Source organism: Pogona vitticeps, chromosome 4 (genome assembly GCF_051106095.1).
Source record: "Pogona vitticeps strain Pit_001003342236 chromosome 4, PviZW2.1, whole genome shotgun sequence".
Classification (NCBI taxonomy): domain Eukaryota; kingdom Metazoa; phylum Chordata; class Lepidosauria; order Squamata; family Agamidae; genus Pogona; species Pogona vitticeps.
Window position 1 is genome coordinate 25,415,666 of NC_135786.1, and position 24,834 is coordinate 25,440,499.

Below are 24,834 nucleotides of genomic sequence, written 5' to 3' on the forward strand. Positions count from 1 at the left end.
TTGTGAAGATTAACAAGCTTAAAATAAAAACAATCATAATATCACTGTTTCATTTTATTTTTAAGTAAAGTTGGTTCGGCCCCCGAACACAGTTCAGATTTTTCATGTGCCCCCCCTATAGAAATTAATTGCCCACTCCTGACATAGACGTTAAAAATGCCACGGAAGGTAAGTAGCCCAGATGTACGTATGTACAGGTTGCCAGCATTATCCAAAACACTTGCTAATATGTTCGAAAAGTTAAATGCATGGTTTTTGTCTCAAAATTTAGTTTTAAAAAATTATTTAAAGCCCAAGACTAGCTATGGGAGCAAATTGAATGCTGAAGGGAGGCAGTTGTTACTCGAGAGTCAGCAGCACGGCTACCAGAGGGATGGCAGACAGAGCTTGGAAAGGTTATCTTTGTCAAACTGCAGCTCTCTTAATAGCCTATACAGGTGGTGGGATTCTGGGAGTTGTGGTTCAGTCAAGCTACTTCTGTTGCAAGCTCTGAAAGCAGGTGGTGCTCAGGAGAAGAATGGGCTGAGCACACCTGCTGCACTGTGAGGGGGGGAAGGGGTGGGGCTATGGAATTCTAAGTGCTTCTCCCACATCAGAGGACACCTGCACAAAAAGGTGAGCTTCTGGCTTGTAGTCTTTGGGGACTGAGCCACCTGGGTTATGTGAGTTTGGGGAAAGCTGGCTGGTGAAAAGGTCTGAGAAGTCATCAAGTAAGTGAACTTTGGACTGGAGTTTGAAGGAGAGTGGCTTGTTATTGAGCAGCTTAAATGCCACATTCAGAATGTGTTTCTTCTTCCTTTGCGGGAGACTTACTCCCCTTGAAATGTACCGTACCTGTTTTTTGAATAATTTTAGTTAAACCAGTGTGTGCTGTTTAGACAGAGATTATACCCACCCACCTGCTGTGTTATTTCGAACAAGTCACTGGTTTTCATGCTAGCTGCCTCATTTTGGGGTGGGTGAGATTTGCAGTCCCTTGGAGGATAGGAACATGTGAGGCAAATTTTGTATGGGCTGAGGGGTGCTGAAGTGACATGTTTGTCTTCACATCTGTTGCCTTCACCTTCTTTAAAAGGATTATGTTGAGGTGGGTGAGCTACAAAACTAATTAAACATTGTCCTTTATCTCAACAGAACAGGTAGCGGTAACAAATAGCTAGCTCATACCATACAACCCTTTCCTCTAAAAGCAAACATACAGTCTTGGAAAGACACTGCAAAAAAGATGCCAGTCCCTTCCTGCTTCTCTTTCTAGTCTTGTTGAGTCTAATAGGGTCTGAATGAATAAATAGATGGGGTTTGTGTGTGAACTTAATAATTAACATTTTCCCCTGAAACTGCCTTAATTAGCACCCACAATATAGGATTCATTCTGAATTAACTAATCTGAAAAATGGAGGGTTAAAGCAGCCCTGACCCCCACCTGAATTTTCCGAGAAGGTTAAATATGTTGTTTTAATTCTGGGGTGATTTTGGATAGTAAAAAAATGTATTTAAAGATTGCTCAGTTTTTTCTCTGTATCTGGATCCTCCCCAATACCATATTTATAAGGATGTGAAAACAGAATTCATCAGAGGGCTGCAATGAAAATGACACTCCCTGCTTTTGTAATATCTTGCCATTTAGTTTTAAGAAACGTTAAGGAATGTAGCAAAAATAGATATTTTCACGTTAGTATAAGAATAAACAGGAGCAAAATAAATTGCCTTCATTAAATACTGTAGTAGAATAGAAGATTAGAGGAAGAAATAGGGTGGATTCATTTCAATGTCATAAAACTAGACAATTTTATTGAAATGTCTGCTGAGGAACAGTTGAGTTCTACCTGAGACCTTGGTGGCGTTCTGCCTATTCAGAGTAAGCAATAACTTTGTAGGTTTCTCAAGGTTTGCAGAGGACTCTTGAAATGTGTCTAAATCTTTATCTTTCTGTAAAGCAGGAGCCAATATATTACCTGTTTTCCTGAGTAAACCCTTGCACTTCATAGATCAGTTGCCTTCAGACTCTTTAGACGAAGTACATATCTTTAGATCAAACATACATTTGAGTGAACTAACAAAATAGAAATCAACTGAGACAAATGCAAGGTTCTGTATTAGGCAAAAGTAGAAGTAGGGTGGAAGGATACCTGGCTTGACATATTAAATTTTGGAAACATACTGGAAATGCAGTTGGTCTTGGTTTTGGAAGAGGTAGCCATGTTAGTCTGTGTAAACATATCGGGCGAAATCCAAAACAACAAAAGAAAACATTTTAGGTTGATCATGAGAACACAAGGGCATGCAGCTGGAGAAGAGGCTAATGAACATTTAGCCTGCATTAACAGAACTGTACATTTTCAGCTATTACTGTCACTAAACAGTAATAACTGAAAATGTACAATTCTGAAGTAATAATTCTGCACTAATTCTGTCCTCTGAAGATGTCGGCCACAGAGACTGGCGAAATGTTAGGAAGAACAACCTTCAGAACATGGCCAAAGAGCCCGAAAAACCCACAACAACCAATTCTGCACTAGTCTGACCTCATCTGCTCAGTTCTGGGTGCTGAATTTGGAAGGATGCAAATCATTTGAAGCAGGTTCAAAGAAGGAATATAAAAAAGTTGGACTGGGGAATTTAAAAAGATATATGAGAAAAAGTTGAAGAAACGGTATGTTTAGCCTGAAGAAGATGAAGTAGGGAAGTTACTATTACCAGTGAGGTAATGAGGCATATCGATAATATATATGTGCATATGACACCCCCAAATTGCAGTGCTTTGTTGGGATGAGGTTCAGTCTTAATACTTCTCAGGAGACGCTTCAGTTCTTTTTACCATGCTACAGGCAGTTTCTGCATTGGCAACTGTGAGGACTCAGACAGATTACCTGGAGATCTAAGCCTGATCCAAGCCCTCTTTGAGCATCTCAAAAATCCAAGTTATGGTGTGTGGAGTAACTAGGTTTTGCTTCACTTTCCTAAGTTACTACATGATCGACCATGAATGCTAGTGGGCCAGGATATCCATTAGCCTCTCTCTACGTGGGTGATTTACATCCAGATGTGACTGAAGCCATGTTATATGAGAAATTTTCACCTGCTGGACCAATTATGTCCATCAGAGTTTGTCGAGATGTCGCCACACGCCGATCGCTAGGTTATGCATATATAAATTTTCAGCAGCCTGCTGATGGTAAGTGAGAATTCTAATTTATTTCTACTTTTTTTCTTTTGATTTGATTTATACTAACAATATGATATATGAATACAGTAATCTCCACTGTATTAATGTCTACAAAATGCAAACAACATTTTCAACTAATATTTCACATATGATTTATATGAAAAAAGAATTAAAACTGATTGGATATTAAGAGAAATTACAGCATAGATGCGTATTAATCTCTACATTTATTCTCCAATGTTCAGTTTAAAATCCACTGTTTCTTGGGATTCTGCTGTTAGCCTTCTCACTATCTTTTTCACCAAGGATAATTTAAACCATTTTTAATAGTTGTGCAAATTGTCAGCCCCTGTTTATTCACTCCCTGAATGCAATCTCTTCCATCTTTCTCCCAAGTTTTCCAACAGCATTAATTAGCATTACTGCTGGAAGGAACAGATATTGTTGGTTGGTATATTTCCAATATTTAGTAATTAGAAAGATCCGTTGCCATTGGCCTAAATCCAATGTTGCACTAGGGGCTCTCTGATATCTTGATTGTGCTACCTCCCCATTGCAGTCTTCTCTTTTTTGCTTCTAAAGATGGCTTTGGAATTGCAGGAGGAAATGGGATTCCCTCTCCCTCATTTTTTTCTACTGATAAAACCACCCTATTAGATCCATTATCTTTAAGTCAAAAAATTTTATCACCAGAAAACAGGTATTAAGACCACGGTCATCACATTAGCATGTACGTAACCCACTGTTTGCAATTACACTCCACATTTCCAGTATATATTGTCCTTATAACAGATTTTATTAATTCTAGCATCAGATACAAACAGTAGATCAGTTTTCAATAATTCTTTTTAACAGTAACAGAAATGGAATTTTCTTTCTCTTCTGTAAATATTCATATTAGATTTATGGAATATAAACTCAAAATTGCAGAACTAATGTATGCTATTGTTCCAACTGGCTATTCCATATTCAGACATATTCAGATCATGCTCTCAGTTGTGCATCTGGTTGCACAACAGATGGCCCGAAAATTATGAAAATCACTTCTGCAATTTCCTTTACATGTGCAGGATTTCAGTCTTATGTTTGCCAGTGATTTTGACCTTAGTAATGGTGAGATAACATCTGACTCTTCAAATGTTGCATTGAATCCATGTTGTGAAGAATGTCTGTAAGTGACTAACTTAATTTTTTCCTTGGAAAAAGAAGTGCATGTTTTTCAGAAAAACTGCAACTGAGATTCTACCACATGGATACTGGTGTATTCATTAAGTCTTAAATTGTTAGGTCTTATATTTAAAAATTAATCGGCAACCAACTTCTTGTATTGCAAATAACTTTCGATTTCTGGAGGATAGATGTTGGAACTAAACCAGGAATGAGCAATGTGTTCTTGGATTGTGACTCCCATTATCTTTTTTTCAGTGACTGTGCTGCCCAAAGCTGATAAAACTGTGGCATCTGGAGGGCCACATTTTGCCTATTCCTGAATTAGGGCAATGTGAAGGGAAGGTTCAACATTCCACCAACCATTGTGATTAAGGTTTAACATTGCTGATGTCCTATAGAGCAGCACAACATTTGCTTTTGCCATCAACATGTGCAACTATGGTTCCATTTACAAATGAATTGCTAGACTTGTATATATCATGAGAAATTATCAGTACTTGCATCTTCTAGGAACATCTTCTAGAATCATTGTTTCTCTTCTTGCACCAATTTCTTAATCTTCGTCTGTTGTCGTAAGGCTTGGAAATAATCTGTTATTTAGAAGTCAAGATGTGTGCACAGTTATCTTAGGCACACTTCAAGTTCTTCCCTTAGTTTTGCTAGACCCAAGTCTGGTTTCTGTGTAAATGAATGTGCTTTTCTTCCTGTCAGCTGAGCGAGCCTTGGATACAATGAATTTTGAAGTGATAAAAGGTCGGCCCATTCGCATCATGTGGTCTCAGCGAGATCCAGGACTCAGGAAATCAGGTGTTGGGAACATCTTTATCAAGAATCTGGATGATTCTATTGATAACAAAGCCTTGTATGATACCTTCTCAGCCTTTGGGAATATCCTTTCTTGCAAGGTAGTTATGATATTGGCAGAATAGCAATAATGGTGTATATAAACCCATGGCCCAACTATTATTCTCCTTGTATCTGAGGAAGTGAATTATAATTCACAAATCCTCACATTGGTATAACTTTGTTAAAGTGCCAAACTCCTATTTTTGCTGTATAAACACTTTAACGAGATTCTACAATTCTAACTTGCACTGGTTACTGTTATTTTTAACCAATAGTCTTAAAAATATAGACACCCTTAATTCGTTTGTTGTATGTTTGTATGCATTACTAACCTACAGTTGTATTTTATTCATTTTTATCCTGCCTCCATACCAGAATCTATATAAATATAAACTTATTGAAGAGTATGCCATACTTTTAAATTATACCAGACATAAACCAATACTTTTTTCTCAACAGATATTAACCCTTAAATATACCTCTCATCATCACTGACCTATGATTGACTCTTTAACCACCATCATTCTCCCCACTGCTGTATAAATATCTGTAAATTAAGGCTACACGCTATATCTTGGAGAAAGTGGGCAGCAGTCCATGAAACCTTATGTCAAGCAAAACTTGTTACTCTTAAAGCTGCCATAGGACTCTTTATCTTGACTGCTGAGTTTTCTCTAGAGGCTCAAAGAAGCAGAATGTCAATAGTGGCAAAGACCTCTTTTAATTAGAAACTCAACCCATTCAACTTTATTTTCAATCCAAGGGTTCCCCCCCCCCCATGAACTTGGAGATAATTTCATTAAAACCAAACAGATTCTCTGGCCACAGATTTTCATGGGCTTTGGAACAAAGAGGTATGAAAATAGGAAAGCAAGAAGTAGGCAAGAGTGATTTTTTTCCCTGTTTAGGTTTCTGGCTTTTTTCATTCCTCTTCTTTTCTTGCCCCTCAATGGATCCCCAACCCTGGTGTCTTAACAGGTTGTCTGTGATGAAAATGGATCCCGAGGTTATGGCTTTGTCCATTTTGAGACCCACGAAGCAGCAAACAGAGCTATTGACACAATGAATGGAATGTTGCTCAATGACCGCAAAGTGTAAGTGAAGATTGTTGTGGGTTTTTCAGGGTCTTTGGCCGTGTTCTGAAGGTTGTTCTTCCTAACGTTTCGCCAGTCTCTGTGGCCGGCATCTTCAGAGGACAGCACTCTGTGCTCTGGTGTAGTTGGCTTGGGAGTGCCAAGGGTTAGGAGAATTGATAGCAAGAATGAGGTGTATGGAGCTCTGTGTACAACAGTCTCTATTCAACATTCTACATTCTACATTCTACAGCCTGACACATAGAGGGAAATATCTAGATCTTCTTCTCCCTACCACCCTTTGTTTTCCCATTCTTCATTATTTGTCTCATGAGTCTGAAGAGGAGAAGGGTCTTGCTTGAGTTTAGGCTTTACATATAAGTTATCATCCTGGAAAATGTAAGCTCTTGCAGAGCTTGCCCATTAATAAGAACCTCTCCTCTTTAGACCTAACTCTTCAGACATGACACTGTCTGTGAAAGCCCATTATGACATTGATGATCAGGAGTGCCTTTTGCCAAATTTGGTGGGTTTGCTGACTCTTACCCTAGCTAGAAAAAGTTGACCTTGAGGTTCACTTGCACATGCCTTGGTTACATCCTGGCCAGACTGCGGTGATGCATTCCATGTGGTGCTGTCTTTATAAATAGTTTGTAAACTTCAGATGGTACAGAAGTCACACACTTCGTAGGATGCATTCTGTGGGGAGCTAGGTATTCAGAGCATACGTATTAGTACTGTACAATATCAGCTGTGTTTGCTACTTGTTGATTTTCAGGCTCATGGAAAGGGTTGTTGTTGACCTCTAAAGCTCTCAACAATTTGGGATTATGATACTGAAAGGACTAATTTTACCCATGGGAATCTCTTCAGGCCTTAAGATCAGCCTCTAGCTGGTCAACTTACTTACTTACTTACTTACTTACTTACTTACTTACTTACTTACTTACTTACTTACTTATTTATTTATTTATTTAATATCTCGCCTATCTGGTCGGATCAGGACCACTCTAGGCAGCTAACAACTTCCATTAGACTGGCAAGCACTACAACAGGGCCTTCAGTAGCAGTCCCATATTTCTGCAGCCGTTTCTTGCTATCCTAAATGAAGTACAAATGATCTAATCTTTGTTACTTTTTAGACAGACCTTAAAAGCTCGCCTGTTTATATTTGCACTCTGTTAAAAAGATTTATAAGTTAGGTTTTAAATTGTTTAATTCATTGCCCCTTAAGTTATTGATTTTTTTTAAAAAAAAGTCTGATGTTAGTTTCTGTTGCAGGAAGTTTTAATAATTATCTAGTTGATGATGCCGTATGTAGTGCTGTTCCCACAAAACCCTTTTTCTCCATTGTATGGGAACAGTATGGGACATTTTCCAGAGTCCCTTCTACAGTATATGGAATAGCTTTAAAATTTTTTTTCACATGCATTGTTTCTTCTTTGCCAGCTTTGTTGGTCATTTTAAGTCTCGACGAGAGCGTGAAGCAGAATATGGAGCCAAGGCTCTGGAATTCACTAATGTTTACATCAAGAACTTTGGAGATGACATGAATGATGAGAGACTGAAGGAAATTTTCTCAAAATTTGGTAAGTACAATATTTTAAATGCACAGTGTAAAGTCATTGTCTGCAGAGAGTTGAAGGCCAAGGCTCCTTGAGTGAGAAAAAGCAGAGTGAACATTGTTGCCTAGTTTTAACCCCTCACGCTTTGTATTTTACTCTAGTAATCAGTTGAAAAAACAAGGGAAATTATGAAATAAATAAAAACTTTCTTTGAGTAGGTAAAAAAGAGTCTTGTTGCTTACCATGAATTATAAGTGTTGCAATTGAGTGCCTTATTGAATAATATATTTTAGCATGTGAGCCCAGGTTGTTTCACATTTCTAACTGAAACAACAGTTTAGAGTAGCCAGCCCGATAAATTGCACTTGCTCTATTATTTGTTGTTGATCCATCAAGTTACCTCCAACTTATGGAGACCCCATGAATGAGATTTCCAACATATCCTGTGTTCAACTGCCCTGTTTAGCTTTTGTAAAGTCAAGCCTGTGGATTCCATTAGGAAGCCAATCCATCTCATATTTGGTCTTCCTCTTTTCCTCAGCCTTCAGTCTTTCCCATCATTATTGTCTTTTCCAGATAATCTTGTTTTCTCATGATGTGCCCAAATAGGACAAGCAGCAGTTTCATCATGTTTGCCTCCAGAGATAGTTCAGGCTTGATTTGAATTAAGACCCACTTGCTCATCTTTCTGACAGTTTAGGGTATCCACAAAGCTCTCCTTCAGCACCCTGTTTCAAACAAATTAGTTTTTTCCTGTCAACTTTATTTACTGTCTAGCATTCACACAACCTACATGGTGGATGGAAATACAAGAGCCAGGATGATCTTGGTCTTCACCTCCAGTGTACATGTTCTGCTTAAATTAATTTGTTTTAAGCAGCATGTCTGCTAGAAAAATTACTGTATGTAGAAGCAGAGATTCATCCCAAGCAAGGAAAGGTGATCATGTTGTGTGAGGCTTCTAGGGTGTCAGGCAGAAAACCTGGATGTATTCTTTTTAATTTTTTTTTATCCTGAGATCAGGATTATTTTCACTACTTAGAATAAAAAGAGAACATTCTGCTTGTAAGAAAACAACAACAAAAACCCTTTAATTTAGAATACACTTACAAAGGTCAAAGGGTATATATCATGAGAGTCCTTCCTGCTTGTTCATTCATTCTCCTTGCTCTGAGATGAGCTCTGTATAACTTGTGGCCTTGCTTGGGAAAATTTCTGGAGTTTTTGAGCTATCCTTAAGTTCTTCTGTTTCCAGGAAACACACTGAGTGTCAAAGTCATGGTGGATAATACAGGCCGTCCGAAAGGTTTTGGGTTTGTCAACTTTGAGAAACATGAAGAAGCTCAAAAGGCAAGATAATCTTTATTATCTTTATCTTACCTAATTATCTGCCTGTTCTTCCTCTTCCATACATGACAGTGGTTTAAACATGAGCAGAGAGTTGGATTTGGAGTGAGTGTGTCCATAAGTGGTAGATGATTTATTTATTTTTGCACCATTAGCTTTCCATAGACTGAACAAATATGTCATTTATTTATTTATGTATTCATTCATTCATTCAGCTTTTGCCCCACCCATCTAGATTCAGTCTAACCTACTCTGCTCAGCTTACAGTCCGAGCAATATGAAACAAGAATTAAAACAGACAATATCTAAACAAAAAAGAAAAGTAAGCAAAGTCAAAGATGGGAAAACACAGGAAACTAAGTGATGGAAGGGGGGAAGGCCACAACAAAGTCTTCTGCTTGTGTTGATGCTCTTACACTTGTTACTAGTGTGTCACGCCTTGGATGCAAACAAAATTTCTTTTGGGGTTGGCAGAATTTCATTCTGAAAATGTAGAGTGGAAAAAATCCTGCTCAAAAGAGTGTAAACCTACTGATAGGTATTCACTGATGGAAAGCACAAACCCGTGAGCCCTGTATGCATATATTGCCTTGAGTTTCTCCTCGGCAGGCTGAAGGAAGCAGAAAACAAGTGGGTTCATATTGCAGCCGATACAGCTTCATATTGCAACCAATTCAACTTTGATTCATGTATTTTTCCCCTTTCCTCTTTCCTTGCCTCACATACATCAATCCTACATGACATAGTCTTAACCAATGGGTCAACAAAACCCGCAGCACCAAAATTTTTATATAGTAGACAGTCCTGAAAGCTTTAAAATTAGTACAAGGCATCTTTCTGTGAGAGAGGAATGTGGCCTCTTGAGGAGGAGAATTGATGCTATAACTTCCTCCCTCCCTGGTTCCTCTGTACCTTGTCTCTTGACAGGCTGTTGATGACATGAATGGGAAGGAGATCAATGGCCGAATGTTATATGTTGGCAGAGCTCAGAAGAGGATGGAACGTCAGAGTGAGCTGAAACGTAAATTTGAGCAAATCAAACAGGAAAGAGTAAGCAGATACCAGGTAACATGACATGAAGGTACAATGGCTGCTGTGTAAAAGGAGGGGCACAAACAGCCTATGGATTTAAGATTCCCAGATGAGCTGGTAGAATTTCAGTATATTCGTACAGCAGCACAGAAGACAGAGTAGTCAAACTCAGCTAAAGGGAGTTTGAGACAACTGAATGTATTCACTTTAGATGCTGGGAGTGGAAAGTTGTATGTTCCTTGAAAAACTCTGAGGTTCAAACTCCAAATGATTGTCAAATGTATGCAAATCCTACATCTCCTCTCTTACATTTCAAGACTGCATGTAGCCTTAACATTAAGCTCCCCCAGCCCTTATTTGAGCCTATTATCCTATCTGACAAAAAGACCTGCATGTTTTTCTGCTCTTTTGGTTGGTCTGTTTGCCAACCAAATTTCTATAATTTTTTTTTATTCCTGGCAGAGCTGTCTGTGCTTTTTTCCTTCAGAAATGCAAAAGATCTATAAAATCAGAACAGTTGGTTTTTGGGAGGATGACTCCCAATGTTTCTCAGGTAGCATAGCCTCTGACTAGGGGATTCTGGCCATGCTGGTTAAGGGAATTCTGGTAGTTATTGTCCAAAAAAAGAGAAACTTTTAAAAAATTGTTCCTAGCCTGATAGAGAGCAGCTTAATCCATCTGATAAATAGGAGATTGGAGTAGAAATTTAGGAGGAGGAGATTGATATGAAGATATTATGTCTTTCTGTTCCTTCCTTATGACTGCACATTGGTCCATGTTTCTTCCTAAAACGATTCAGTATAAATGTAATTGATATCATATATTTACACTGGAGAAACTGGCTGTACCTGTTTGCTTCTAGGGAGTAAATCTTTATGTAAAAAACTTGGATGATGGAATTGATGATGAACGACTGAGGAAGGAATTTTCCCCCTATGGAACCATCACTAGTGCCAAGGTAAGACCTCAAGGTATAGAAAGAACTTGGAAATATTCAAATAACATTCTTATCCCTATTTGTTAAATTTCTTTAACAACATGTTTAACATTTGTATTTTTCTAAACTTTTAATGACAAGAGTATTTTTTTAGCATAATGATTAATATTTCATCCTATTTTGTTATCTTTGGGGCATAACGAATGTCAATACTTTGTGTCTTTTTAATCATTTAATTATTTAAAATAATTGGCTATGTACATTAAAATTAACATCATTAATTGCTTGCCATTTTCAGTTAAAAGTGTCAACATGTTAATTGTAACAAATCAAATTTGTTTACCAGTTTAATTATAACGTATCTGTACTAAATCTAAGGTTTTGAAGCTCTGGTTTTAAAACATTAGAACATATCTGTGCCAGTTGCTGTGGAGACATTATCCTTGTTCTTGCTAATAAAATGTGTTTCTGGGCTGTACAGCTTCAGATTCCAAGTGTGAGTTCATGTTCTTGATTTGTCTTCGCATAGACCTTCTGTGTCCCACTCGCTCTAGAAATTGCTGGTTTTTATATTGAAAGAAGTTTTTTAGTATGGAAAAAAGAGTCACATGAAATTGAAGGTTGAAGTTGATATTAAAGGAAATGTGTATTTCCTGTGATGAATATGTTTTTCCTTCAGCACCAGGGTTTCCTCAGATGCATGCCCCAGCAATCATATTTGCAAAGCAAGCCTGTGCTTACTTTCTAGCGTTCAATCAGAAAACAAAGTACATGTAAATACAAAATTACAGAAGCAAAGAAAATCACTTGCTATAATGGCGGGAGGGAGGGAGCACTGCTTCTAAATATGTGCTAAATATATCACCTAAAATGATGCTGTCCAGAATTAGCTCTGCCACCTCATGTCCCTTTTTATGAGACCAGGTGATATCAGGCCACGGTTGCCTCAGGATGACCAGTTATTTACATACTGTTCCCCTTGTGTTATCTTGCTTTAATTCACATGGGAATTCTGGCTGCTAGAATGTCTTCCATCCGACTATTCATTGAAAACTGTAATTGGACAGGGATGTGCAAAATGCATTGGAATGTGGGAGTAAATGTGGTAGCCAATGTAGTTAAGGAGAAACTCTGCAGGTAACTCAATTTCTGTTTGGTCATGGTCGGGGAACCATTTTCAGTTTTAATATTTCCAATTTGTAATATAGTGCTACTCTGAACTTTTTTAAAACAATAAAAAAGGCATGTGTTATTGCTTTGTGATGTCAGAGCCTAGTTGGGTTTTCAAGATACATTTGATGTTCCAAGTATGGTTTCCCATTATCACCACCTCATGAGTTTCCATAGCTCAGCAGAGATATGAGCCCATGTCTATTGAGTCCTTGTCTAACGCTCTATCCAGTACACTAAACTATCAAAAAGGCACATAGTGTATAGTACTGTATATACCATATAGCATGTATAATAAATTACACTTCCTTATAATAATGGATTAAAATATCCACCTTTAACTGAGAGCAAGGACCTAAGCCAATGATTCCCAGCTTTGGGTAACCCAGATGTTCTTGGACTGGAGTTCCCAGAAACTCTGGCCAGCACAGCTGGTGATGAAGACTTCTGGGAATTGCAGTCCAAGAACACCTGGATTCCCAAGATTGGAAACCACTGACCTAAGCCATACAGGATACTTGGCAAACCTGGGAACAATGTATCCTGATAGATTACAAATCATAGATTGCTTGTGTTTACCTGTGTGAAACCCATCAGTTGGTTCCTTTGCTTTCCTTCCCCCTTCACTGTGCTTCCACTGTACAGATAGGCATGCCATGCACTCAGTGGACTTTGTTCTAATTTTCAATTTTAGGTGATGACAGAGGGTGGACACAGCAAAGGTTTTGGGTTTGTATGTTTTTCCTCCCCAGAAGAGGCTACTAAGGCTGTGACTGAAATGAATGGGAGGATTGTCAGCACCAAGCCTTTGTATGTGGCCCTTGCTCAGAGGAAAGAAGAACGAAAAGCTATTCTCACCAACCAATACATGCAGAGGCTGGCTACCATGAGAGCCTTGCCTGGACCACTCCTCTGCTCTTTCCAGCCTCCTGCAGGATATTTTATGCCCTCCATTCCACAGGTGAGAAATATAAAGATGCTGCTGCTGCTACTAAACACATTAAGTAGCACAAGAACTAGTCAAGATACTTTAACTGGAATAAAAACATTCAGGCTTCTGGAATCTACTTCATGTGGGGGAGATTGTCCCTTCTTTCTTTACTATAATTGTCAGGCAAGTCTATGGTGTATTTATATGAGCAGATTGAAGTTGAGCTACTACTAAGCAGGAATATTTATACTGAACAGGAGTAGCTGCTCTGAAAACTTGTAATTACATAAAAATAAAAATTGTGTGCTTATTACTTAAGGAAATCCATTCAGGAAAAGTGCAGAAGAAATCCAAAATATCATATGAGAAGCCCCTAAAACTGTCTTCTGTGTGTGCAGTTCTGTTCAGAAACAATATGTGAGTTGGTTTCTCTCTAAGAAGAGGAAGCAGGAAATGGACCTGAGAGACACAGTCAGAAGGAGGAAGGAAGCCCAATTATTATGTAGATTTAAAAGAGACAAGAAAAGAGAACATACTTGGACTATCTTTCTGTTGCCACCACACTGGTTCAGTTCATTTGCTAAAGCCATTAGACTAAGCCTCCAATTTCAACACAAGGAGCAAACCAAAAAGCAGAATCTTTGCAGACTTCTTTGTTGTTGGAGCAAAAGAACAAGCTTGACTCAGAAGCTCTGATGAGTCTAAGCTTGCTCACATGTTCTACTCATACAGCCATTCAATAATAATTTTGATGATCATTTCTTGCTTGGTTCACTGCTTGGCATCCAAGTCAAATCCTCACTTGGCATCTTCCAACTATATAAACCATGGCATGTGTAAACCATGGCAGCAAATTATGCTTTGCTTTACAGTAGGAAAGGAGGAAAAGAACAGTTATATGCAAGGCAAGTAAAAAGGACTTATTTTGACTGCTTGTTTACCTAGTGATAAAAACTATGGTTTTGGGAAAAGGTGGAGAACATGATTTCCAAGTGCTGCTTAGCTACACTCCATCAGCTGGACCATTAGCTGTGCTGACATTGACTGGTAGAGGTTAGATCCCATAAACCTCTGGAGGTACATACCTGGTTTAGTGTTATGCCTGAACTATCTTATGCTAGCTCTTCTAATCTTTCTTGGATTGAAAATTAAGCATTTTCACATTGTATTGCTAGGAAAACTGCACAAAACAATCTCACATATCCAAGGTTTCATATCTTCTGTATTTCCAAATGTGACAGAGCTTATATGAGGATAATAATATACTCTGTTAGATGTAAATTTATTATCTTGCATATTTTCTTTTGTAGCCACAACCCAGAACAACCTTCTACAGTCCTAGTCCAGTTGCTCCAGTCCGTCCTGCCCCACGTTGGAATGCTCAACCTTCCAGGCCTCCTTGTGAGTTATACACTGTACATAGCATTTTAACAGCATTTGTGTGAATTGGTGATACCACATGTGATATGAGGCTCTGCCCTCCGATTGGCTGGTTTTGGGACTTAAAAGTATTCCTAAAAGCAGTAGTCCCTCTGCAGTTCAGATACTGTGGAGTAGAGGAATGCCTATAGCAGTGGTCCCCAACCTTGGGCCTCCAGATGTTCTTGGACTTCAACTCCCAGAAATCCTGGCCAGCAGAGGTGGTGGTGAGGGCTTCTGGGAGTTGTATTCCGAGAACATCTGGAGGCCCAAGGTTGGTGACCACTGGCCTATAGCTCAGAGTACTCAAAGCTCCATGCGCAAAGCCATTCTGGATATGTTATTAGCCAATGCATAACTTAATCTCCTGATGAAAGTATTTAATATCTTTAGTATCCTATCGCACAGCTACGCCAGTCCTGAGGACAAGTGCACCTCCTAGGCGCCTGCTCTCCAACATCAGCACTATGAGACAAGCATCCACTCAAGTTCCCAGGATACCACCCAATGCCCAAAGAGTAGGTAAGTAAGGAAGTGTTGATAGCTTATCACTCAATGGGGAGCGGTTTGTACATGAGTGCATCTTTTAAAGAAAATTGTTTCTGCTTCACTTTTGATAAAAGTATCCACTCGCATAGCTTAATACCAAGATGCAGACAGCAAAGTGACCTGGAAAGCTCCCAAGTCAAATAAGCAATAGGCTCTTACAGAATCCAGTGGTTGGAATCTGTCATGGTTTAGTGTAACTAGGCAATGGAAGCTGGGACAGGTTCAGTGGGGCATGATTAAGTCTTGAATGAGGGGGACAAGGGTAAGGAGCTGCAGTCTGGGAAACTACGAAGAAACTGGCAAGGCAAAAAAAATTGCTTGCTTTTTCCAGAATGAAAAAAATATGCCATTAAGGGGTTGGTGTCTGGTTTAGCCCCATCCCCCCCCCAAAAAAGGAATACATCCTTTTCCTTCTGCTATATACATGGAAGGGATGTTTAATTTATGGCCAATTTGTGCTGAACATAATGCTATCAAAAAAAAAAATAGAGATATTGAGAGAGTTTCACAGACACCTGTGCAGTACCACCATCTCTCCACATTCAAAGGAGCCTTTTTGGCAGAAGGACTTCTAGAAAGATGTGAACCAAGCTTGGAAATATTGGGTTGTGGGCTTTTTTCGACCATGACTTTTTGAGCACCCACTGTTCATATTGGGTGGGGTGTTCAGGAGTTATAGTCTAAAAAACTAACTAAAAAACTATAACTTCCAGCATAACCGATAGGTATTCTTTAGAAATTAAAGAATACCTATCGGTTATGCTGGAAGTTATAGCCCCAAAAGGTAAATGTTCCTTTTTCTAAAGAAGCTGCTGTATTGGTCTGTTTTAGTATATTGCCAAAATTAAACAGGAAAAAAGGAAAATATTGTGGCACCTGAAAAACTAATGGATTTATTTCATTTTTAGCTTTTGTGAGTCAAAGACCCATTCTTCAAACGCCAGGTATTTGAAGAAGTGCAGTTTGAGCCATGAACGTTCACATTGAAGTCTTTAAAACACCACAATGTTTTGTCTTTTTTTCTCCTCTCCCCCCCTCCTTTTATTTATTTATTTTTCTTATTTCTGGTTGTGCAAAATTAAGGCCAGCCTTCCAAAGTGTTGCTGTTCTTATTCCAGCCAACATAGGAACCCAGACTGTCAGTGCTCGGGCACCCTCATCACCAACTTTTTCACGTGGTGTCTCACAATACAAATACTCTTCAGCAGTGAGGAATGTCCAAGCTCTGAGCACAGTAACACCCATGCCAATGCAGCAGGTAAAACCGATTTCTCACTGTGTCCTTTTAAAAGAATACCGTGGAACACAGGACCCTTGATGGATGGTAGCTTTTTTCTAGCCCCTCTTGAATACAGAGGAATTTTGTGATGGTCCAATCGATACAGCTGATGTATGTTTAGCTTTCCAGATATTTTGGGCAACCACTTCACAACCCCTTAACACTGGCCATGCTGGCTGAGGCTAATGGGAGTTGTAGACCAAAACATCTGGAAGATCAAAGGTTCTCCAACCCAATATAGGCTGGGAACTGTAGCAAAAGTGTCAATGTTTTGAGATGCGATTTACACATTGCATAATTCCCAAGTAGGATACTGGCCTACAGCCATTACTTAATATTTGCTACTGACTTGTTTAATAGTTACTGCACAGATTCTAGAAGTTAAAGGGATTTTGCTGCTTCTCTTTTTTCCCATTGTGAGTGAAAGAGATGAGGGCACCTTTCTTTTAATTGTCACAAAGTGGGCCTACACCAAAGCTGCCACATAAGCCGGGCTTTCCAATCACATAGGAAGAGTAACTGAAATTCAGAGGTGACACTGCATGGCTCTCTGGAGTCCCTTGAAGCATATTGCTGCTTCAGTTGGGAACAACTAGAAAAGAGTTGCTATTATTTGATCTGTTTGTTGGCCATACAGGTTTTAGAACCAGCTGTTCACATCCATGGCCAGGAACCTTTGACTGCCTCTATGTTGGCTGCAGCCCCTCCTCAGGAGCAGAAACAAATGCTTGGTGAGTAGTGATGTGTATATCCCATTAGTTGGCTGCTCTTTTGTGACACCTGTTCAGCTACTGATATCTCCGAACAAGACATCTAATCTAAGAGATGCCTCATTTTGGCTTCAAAAGCCTTGACTTCTTCCAAACATAGAGATTCTGCTCATAATAATGTTTAGAATGCACTTTGTACATGTTCTGATTATGTTCATATTTTTCATAACTTAAATTTGACACTCTCTATAGATTCTGGAGTTTAACCATGCCATAAATTAAATTCTCTCTTTCTTTAAATCTTTCAAGTCAATGAGAGAGTTTGCTTGGTTTCTTAAGATGGAGAGGGCACCTTTTGGGGGCTCAAAGGCCATTTTTCTGCTTGGCCAACTCCTCAAGAACTACTGTCTAAAAGAGAGCATGGCCTAGAATGGAAGGGGAACAATTTAGACGTTCTCCCACCCCGCTTTTCAGAAAGTATATTTATTTATTTATTTATTTATTTATTTATTGGACTTATATACCGCCCCATAGCGCTACAAGCACTCTCCGGGCGGTTTACAATTTTAATTATACAGGCTACACATTGCCCCCCCCAGCAAGCTGGGTACTCATTTTACCGACCTCGGAAGGATGGAAGGCTGAGTCAACCTTGAGCCGGCTACCTGGGATTTGAACCCCAGGTCGTGAGCACAGTTTTAGCTGCAGTACAGCGTTTTAACCACTGCGCCACACAATGTGTGTCTTTGTTTCTGTAATTTTTGTCTTATTTTCCGCCCAAACCTCCTGAGATTTCATTAAATATTCAAATATGGAATAATGTTAAATCAGTTTTGAGAACCATTAATTTTAAATTTCTTTACAATGGCAGAAGCAACAGCAGGCCTACTGGCAGTTTAAATAACAATAAAGTATTTCCTGCTTAAATAACAAAGACTTGAATGAAGTTTAAATAGCAAAGGCCAGACTCTCTCTCGCTCTCCCCCCCCCTTTTTTTTAACATGAAGTCTTAAGATAAATCCTGTGATTCGAAAGTTTTCTTTTTCAGTAATTTTGAAGCCTGGAGGCTTGCAAAGAGCAAGCCTTGGATTTGGACATTTGGTGCCAAGCCAGCTTTCACCTGCAAATGCATTAAAAAAAACCCACATACATTTCTGAGGTGCACTGGAGTGCAGAAAAAGGCCTTGGAGGGCTGTAATTTGCTTACTCCATCTTAACACCTTGGATGAAACAGCATGCTATTGCTTCCTTGAATGCTGGTTAATTATTATTAATTTCTTCTACAGTGGACCCTCGACTTACAGACGGCTCGACTTACAGACTTTTCGAGTTACAGACTTCTCTGGCTGCAAAATTTAGATTCGACTTGCAGCCAGAGAATCGACTTACAAACCAGAAAAAAACCAAAATGGAATAAAACTCGAATAAAAACCACTGGTTATGGGATTAATAGGTTTTCAGTGCATTGTAGGTCAATGGAGATTCGACTTACAGACTTTTCGACTTGCAGCCACCATTCCAATACAGATTAATTCCTTAAGTAGAGGGTCCACTGTATGGGTTTTGAGAAAAGAGGAAAGCTGGATTTCCATTTAGCCTTTCCTTTTGAAATTTAATGCCTTTTAGTCACAATGAGCTATCTCTCCTTTTTGCATCCATGCTACACAATGAAATGACCAAGGCCTTCAAAACAAAAACAAACAAACAAAAACGTTAATATTGGAAAAGACTTAGGTCAGTTTTGCCATGTCTTGTGGCTTATGCAGAACTGCAAACAAAATAGAAAGAAAGGGTAGAGCCATGTTCTGTTGGGTTTCATGTAGTACCAGTTATATCAAACCAGGGAGGGAAAACCAGGAATAGATATACTGTACAACTTTAAAATTAATTAACAGAATGTCATTATTGCAAATGGTATTCAAAGCTGAAGATAATTTTTTGAAGACAAGCTTAAGAAAACATTGACTGCTTTAATCATTTCTTCTGTGTCTCAGTACAGATGCCACACTCAATAATAAGTAATACAACAGCATGTTTAGCTCTGCGCCTCTTTCAGCCTGACATCCACTGTGAGCAAGTCAGCTCATACAGTCCTAAAGTTGGCCTTTAGTCCAGCACTATATTAAGAGATGTGTGGAAACTGTCTTGATTCCATTTTCAACAAATTACAAAAAAAAATATAATATCTTGGGCAGAGAAGTCTCTGGGCATGTACAGAGTTCCAGTTCGTAACCTCCCCATGAGGCTGGTCCTTAAGAAGCTTAGAGGCTCTGAGGGGAAGGTAGCCTTGTTAGGTGCTAATTTTAGCAGTCCTCAATATAGGGAGGAAATATTCTGAATGTTCACTTCGCTCAGGATTCTAATAAGCAGTGGGTTGCATCAGCCAAAATCTTTCTCCCTGGCAACCACCCTGGGCTTGGAAACAGGGCTTTCCTGGCCTCATCAGGTTTCATGAAGTGGCAGATGCTTCCTGCTGACCAAGCAGCTGATGTCTTCCATAGGAACTGATGAAGCTGAACTGCATGCAACTTGCTTTGAGCTAAAAGTTGGTTAGATTGCACACAGCTCTTCTTGTGTTGTCAACTTGCCTGCCTTGGATATTTGGTAGTCTCCCCCATCGTCCCCACCCCCAGCTCAAGAAAAATGCTGTAGGGGGACCTTCCCCTATCAACGCACTTGGCAACACAGTGCAAGCAGGATCCCTAATCTGGAATCTATTCTGTTTATACGGAATTGTTAAAGAGAAGTAAAAGATGAGGGATAGCTGCCCCCATCCCTCAAGAATTCCTGAAAGGGAAGCAAATCTACTCCATGGGCAAAGAATTGCTGATCTGTGTCTGGATACCACTCATGGCCTTTTCTCTTCTTCAGTTCTATTTCCTGCAAGTGATTATGCTTTTTTAAAAATTCCCCTTTTTGCCAAGGAAAATCTTTTTCCCCCTGACCTAATTGATGAATGTAGGGAGGGAAGAGTTTGTGACTCTGAGATTGAGTGAGCAGTAATCTTGTCTGCTGTTTGCATTGGTTCCCATCAGTAGTAAGTGGCCCTTGGAAGGCTCTCCATGAGAAAATATGGGCTTCAGGCCAAAACAGCTTTTTTATGCTTTATTGACACATGCTGGCCATACAGTATGAATCAAGAGTACTGAAATGCTGTGGGAGAGGCAGAGAAGCCATATTGGCATATGTTGGAATTTATTAATGTATGTATCCCTGATTTAAATCCCAGTTTTGTTTTGGCTAATTTATTAGGAGGCTTTTGAAGTACATAATTATTGATTAATTTTTGCTTTTCCATTTGTGAAATTGGACTGATTGGTTTGCATTGCAAGACAATTATAAGATAATCAGGAGATTGTTTAAGAACATGGCATATTAACGGTACTGTATAAATGATGGGGCTATTACTCAGTGGACATAGGCGTGGATATGTGAATGCTGAACCACGCCTGTGTAGGATGAGTATAGACTCAGGTTAACAATCTGGAAAGAAGTGTATCTAGACCAGTTAGTGCCGGTTAGATTTTTATTTGAAAATTCTATGGTGCAGTCAAAATGTTATTAAATAGCCTGCCTAAATTATTTTAAAACCTGAATTTATTTATTTAATTAGTTGGTTAGTTAGTAGTTTGTATACTGCTCCCCATTAGTGCTGAAGCACTACTTTGGGCAGTTTAAAATAATAAACCAAACCAAACCAAAATAAAAACTGAAACTATTTAAAACTAGAGAACTCGACTTCGTCAGATTACAAAAGTTCCACGGAAGCTCATGTTAAAATGTAATGGTTTGTCTTTAAGGCATCATGACATTTTTGTTGTCTTCTCTTTTTGTTTGTTTGTTTTTGCTTGACTTTCCAGCACTAGCTGTCTGGCACAGAGGGTCCAGGCCACTTGCTGGTGAGCCTTGGTAGATGCCCAACAGGGCTGGGTGCTGATTTTTGGTTCTGAAAAGGAGAGTAGTCTTTTTGGTTAGGCAGCACTTTGTTAAAATGTATCTTGTCCTGCTCTGTTGTATGCAGGTGAACGACTTTACCCGTTAATTCATGCAATGCACCCCTCCCTGGCTGGGAAGATCACAGGCATGCTTCTGGAGATAGATAACTCTGAGTTATTGCTTATGCTGGAGTCACCGGAATCCCTGCATTCTAAGGTACGGGACTGCCATGCTTAAACCCCACCTAAACCTGCCATCACAAATATTACATTCTGCATCTTAAAACAAGTTGCACTAATTATCCATTTGTTTAATCCACACACTTTTTTCCATCTCCAGTTATCGTTGCCACAGTTGCCTTCCATTCATTCAATTTTTCTCAGCTAAGTTTAATTTTTTGTCTACATTCTGTGTGTATATATCCTGTGTGCAGTGCAGTACTAAATGATCCCCTTGTTTTGGTGGTGTTAGATAGAAGAAGCAGTTGCTGTACTGCAAGCACACCAGATGTCGGAAGTATCACATAAGAGTAACTCAGCAGCATTCCTTCAATGACAAAGGTGAGTGTGGAAAAGCTGGATGGACAAAATGTGGTGGTGATGTGTGGGTTAAAAATAGAATATCTCTTAGTCTGATTACAATGAAGCCTTCAACTGATTGTGGAGGTGTCAGCGCTGGAAACATAGTGTACGCCCAACCTTAAGTAAAGCCATAGCTGATGACACCTGTTGGTGTGACCTCTGCCATGGTATATATCTGCAGCCCCACAAAGAAGTTGTCTTTCTACTTCATGCCCAATGGTGTAGGTGGGTAGCCCTATAATTGCCCTTTGACTAATTACCCCCCATTTCAGATTGAATTGACTGGAGACATATGGCCTGGCAAAGGGAGTCTCCCATGTACTATAGGTGTTAAACACAACACATTCACATTAATTAAATTACTACATATGCTTTAAAAATCCACATAGATCCCTTTAGTATGAATTAATTTCAGGTCTCTAGATTTCATGGTCTTACTGGCTCTGACAAACATAGTCAGGCATTGCCTTTTGTTATTATATAGATCCATGTAAATATCATGGCTCTGCAGAGAAAAGCTATGAAAGGTCTATAAGCAACTGGCTTGCAGTCTAAAATACATATAGGAAAACAAGAGAGAAAGATGGAAATGTAGGATGGATAATAAGGGAAGTAACAAGTTGTTATTTTGATTATGTATACTTTAGCTGTGTTTAAGGGACAAGGGCTAAGAGGACAATCTTCCTCGAAAAGATAGGTTTTGAGTATTGTATGTGCTCAAAGGAAATAAAGGAGAACATCACACTTCCATAAGGAAACAATTCCATAAAGGGCATTAGTGGAGGAATTTTCTTCATCTCTTTGGCCCAGAATGCACCAGCAATATGTCGACTAGATATAAACTGCTTGGATTATACCTCAAGTGATTTCTATTTGAAATCAAGACTACCACATTAAATTTAATTTCTTTATTAAGGTCGGAATGGATGTTCTAGAGCAGGAGTTGCCTACCTTGAGTAATCCAGGTGTTCATAGGTGTTCTTAGACTGAAACCCCCAGAAGCACTGGCAGCACAGATGGTGGCAAAGGTTTCTGGGAACAGCAGTTCAAGAACACCTGGATTAGTCAAGATTGGGAACCATTGCTATAGAGCAGCAATGGTGAACCTATGGCATGCAGAGCCCTCTCTGCAGCACGCAAGCTCTAAGTCACTGGATCGCTACCCCAGACATCCAAACCTGAGGAGGTGGCTGCAGCTACGGTGCTAGCACCCCGACAGGCGGCGGGCCAGGATCCAGACCAGCTGGCGCTGGCAGGGGTTGGGCACGATTGGAGGCAGATCTGAAGTGGGGTCTGGATCACCTCCATTCCCAGGATTCCCCCTTCCACTGCTGCCACCTCCGCCACCTGCTGGGTCTCTCTCCCCCCCCCGTTTGGGCACTCAGGCTCAAAAAGGTTCGCCGTCAGTGCTATAGAGGAATAATTAGAAGTTTTTGGTGTTATGTTAATGTCTGGAAAGGCAACTGAGAAGATGGAATGGAATCCCGCTTGTTAGTTCTAGGAGAGGCCGTAGCGATAGGAGGCAAAGTGAGTTGCTATTAGTTCCATAAGAACAAAGGAAGCTCCTGAGTGAGCCCAATGTGCCATATAGCCCAGTATTGTATCAACTGTATTTAGGATAGTATTCTTAAAAGCTCAAATCAACCAACTGTAGTAAGTTTGTAGGAAGAGCAGCAACTGCACCGTTTAACATCAAAGGTGTGTGTTTACAGGGGGAAAAAGAAAATGGACAGTCTTGCTGAAGAGAGCGGCACCAAGGCAGGAAAACTTCCTTTGTTGGCTGTAAAAGTATTGTAGTTTTCTGCATAATATGTCTAGACAAGTTAATGCAGATATCTAGCCTAAACTGCATGACACTTTCTTTTGTGCACTTAAATTTCTCTGCAAATTTCTTTTCCCACTAACATTGTGTTTATGTTTACATGGTATTTATTTATATATATATTTATTCATTCATTTGCAAATGCTGTTCTGGTAACCCTAGTAGGTGAAGGATGTTTTGACAATGAATTTCAAACAAACAGAAAAATGGAACAAGGTGGTTCCTTTGCAGCATTGATTTAAAAAGTTAAGTTCTAAGTTTTGGTGTTTTTTAGTAGCTTTAATCTACTGGGGCATTCAATGTTTTATTTGTTGCTGCTGTTGACATAAAAGTTCTGAAGCTTCACTTCATCAGTTCCTGTGTCTTGTCCAGACATTTACTCAATGTTCACTCTACAAATGGTATTAACAAGCATTCTTTTTGCTCCATTACATCAAAAACACTTCAGGCATGACTCACAAAAGGGATTAGGGTGGTCTCTGCTCTCCATTCTTGGTAAAACTGAGGATGTGACTACACTGACAAGCGGCATCAGAGCTATTTGGCTTTGTTGTCGCTTGATTCACAATATCTTTCATGGTTGCATTAAGCTCAGGTGATCACAAAGCCCTCAGATTGATTTTGTGCCAGTGTCCACACTGGCCTTTAGTCCAATGTTATTTGATACGCACCCTCAGCACATGCTCCCCACCTTCCTTCAGTACTGCTCACCTGGCGATCCCTGACTGTCCTTTTATCTTTTTTGGTCTGTGCAGAGGTGATCTAACATCAACTCAGTGATGAAGTGCCAAACTAAGTACAGTGGTGCCTCGACTTACGAACTTAATTGGTTCCGGAAGATGGTCGTAAATTGAAGCACCATTTCCCATTGAAATGCATTGAAATGCAATTAATCAGTTCCAGCTGAAGAAAAAACAAAACAAAAATAAATCACTGCAAGACTCATTGGAAACATGATTAATCCCTTCCAGCCGGGGGGGGGGGGGGAAGAAAAGCAATCAAGTGTGCAAGACCCATCATAAATGCACAGAAAACAAAGGGAGCACGTTGGAAATGCACAGAAAACAAATGGAGCAGATTGGAAATGCAAAGAAAACAAACGGAGCACATCGGAAATGCACAGAAAACAAAGCAAAAAGCAAGGGAAGTATGCAAGACCCATCGGAAATGGGGAACCCTCACAAAAAAGCAACCAATGCCCCAAAGACCCATCAGAAATGGGGGAAAAAACAAAAACCAACCAAACTCCCCAAGACCCATTGGAAATTGGGGGGACAAAAAACAACCCCCCAAGACCCATC

At 39.5% G+C, this 24,834-nt stretch overlaps 1 protein-coding gene across 4 annotated transcripts; it reads left to right on the forward strand.

Annotated features, from left to right (window-relative positions):
* The first annotated feature begins 308 nt into the window (after window positions 1–308).
* PABPC1L (poly(A) binding protein cytoplasmic 1 like) lies at window positions 309–23,886 on the forward strand. Of its 4 annotated transcripts, none has more exons than XM_020789211.3 (16): window positions 309–710; window positions 2,966–3,175; window positions 5,048–5,241; window positions 6,161–6,276; window positions 7,705–7,844; window positions 9,076–9,170; window positions 10,095–10,232; window positions 11,062–11,157; window positions 13,001–13,267; window positions 14,548–14,638; window positions 15,050–15,178; window positions 16,324–16,463; window positions 17,122–17,215; window positions 21,216–21,346; window positions 21,602–21,690; window positions 23,424–23,886. In XM_020789211.3, exons 2-15 carry the CDS (start codon window positions 2,983–2,985, stop codon window positions 21,683–21,685), a joined length of 1,908 nt encoding a protein of 635 aa, XP_020644870.2. In that variant the 5' UTR covers window positions 309–710; window positions 2,966–2,982; the 3' UTR covers window positions 21,686–21,690; window positions 23,424–23,886. The 4 variants fall into 4 exon arrangements, with proteins under 4 accessions (XP_020644870.2, XP_020644872.2, XP_072853034.1 ...); XM_020789213.3 differs by having other exon boundaries at window positions 15,065–15,178; XM_020789212.3 differs by having other exon boundaries at window positions 531–615.
* Window positions 23,887–24,834: the final 948 nt, after the last annotated feature.

What these genes read in the sequence shown, in the direction of transcription:
- PABPC1L (XM_020789211.3), top strand. Translation starts at nt 2,983, where the DNA reads ATGAATGCTAGTGGGCCAGGATATCCATTAGCCTCTCTCTACGTGGGT. An exon ending in TTGCTCAATGACCGCAAAGT is followed by an intron (nt 6,277 to 7,704) that starts GTAAGTGAAGAT and finishes CTTCTTTGCCAG; the next exon opens with CTTTGTTGGTCATTTTAAGT. An exon ending in GAACCATCACTAGTGCCAAG is followed by an intron (nt 11,158 to 13,000) that starts GTAAGACCTCAA and finishes TTTCAATTTTAG; the next exon opens with GTGATGACAGAGGGTGGACA.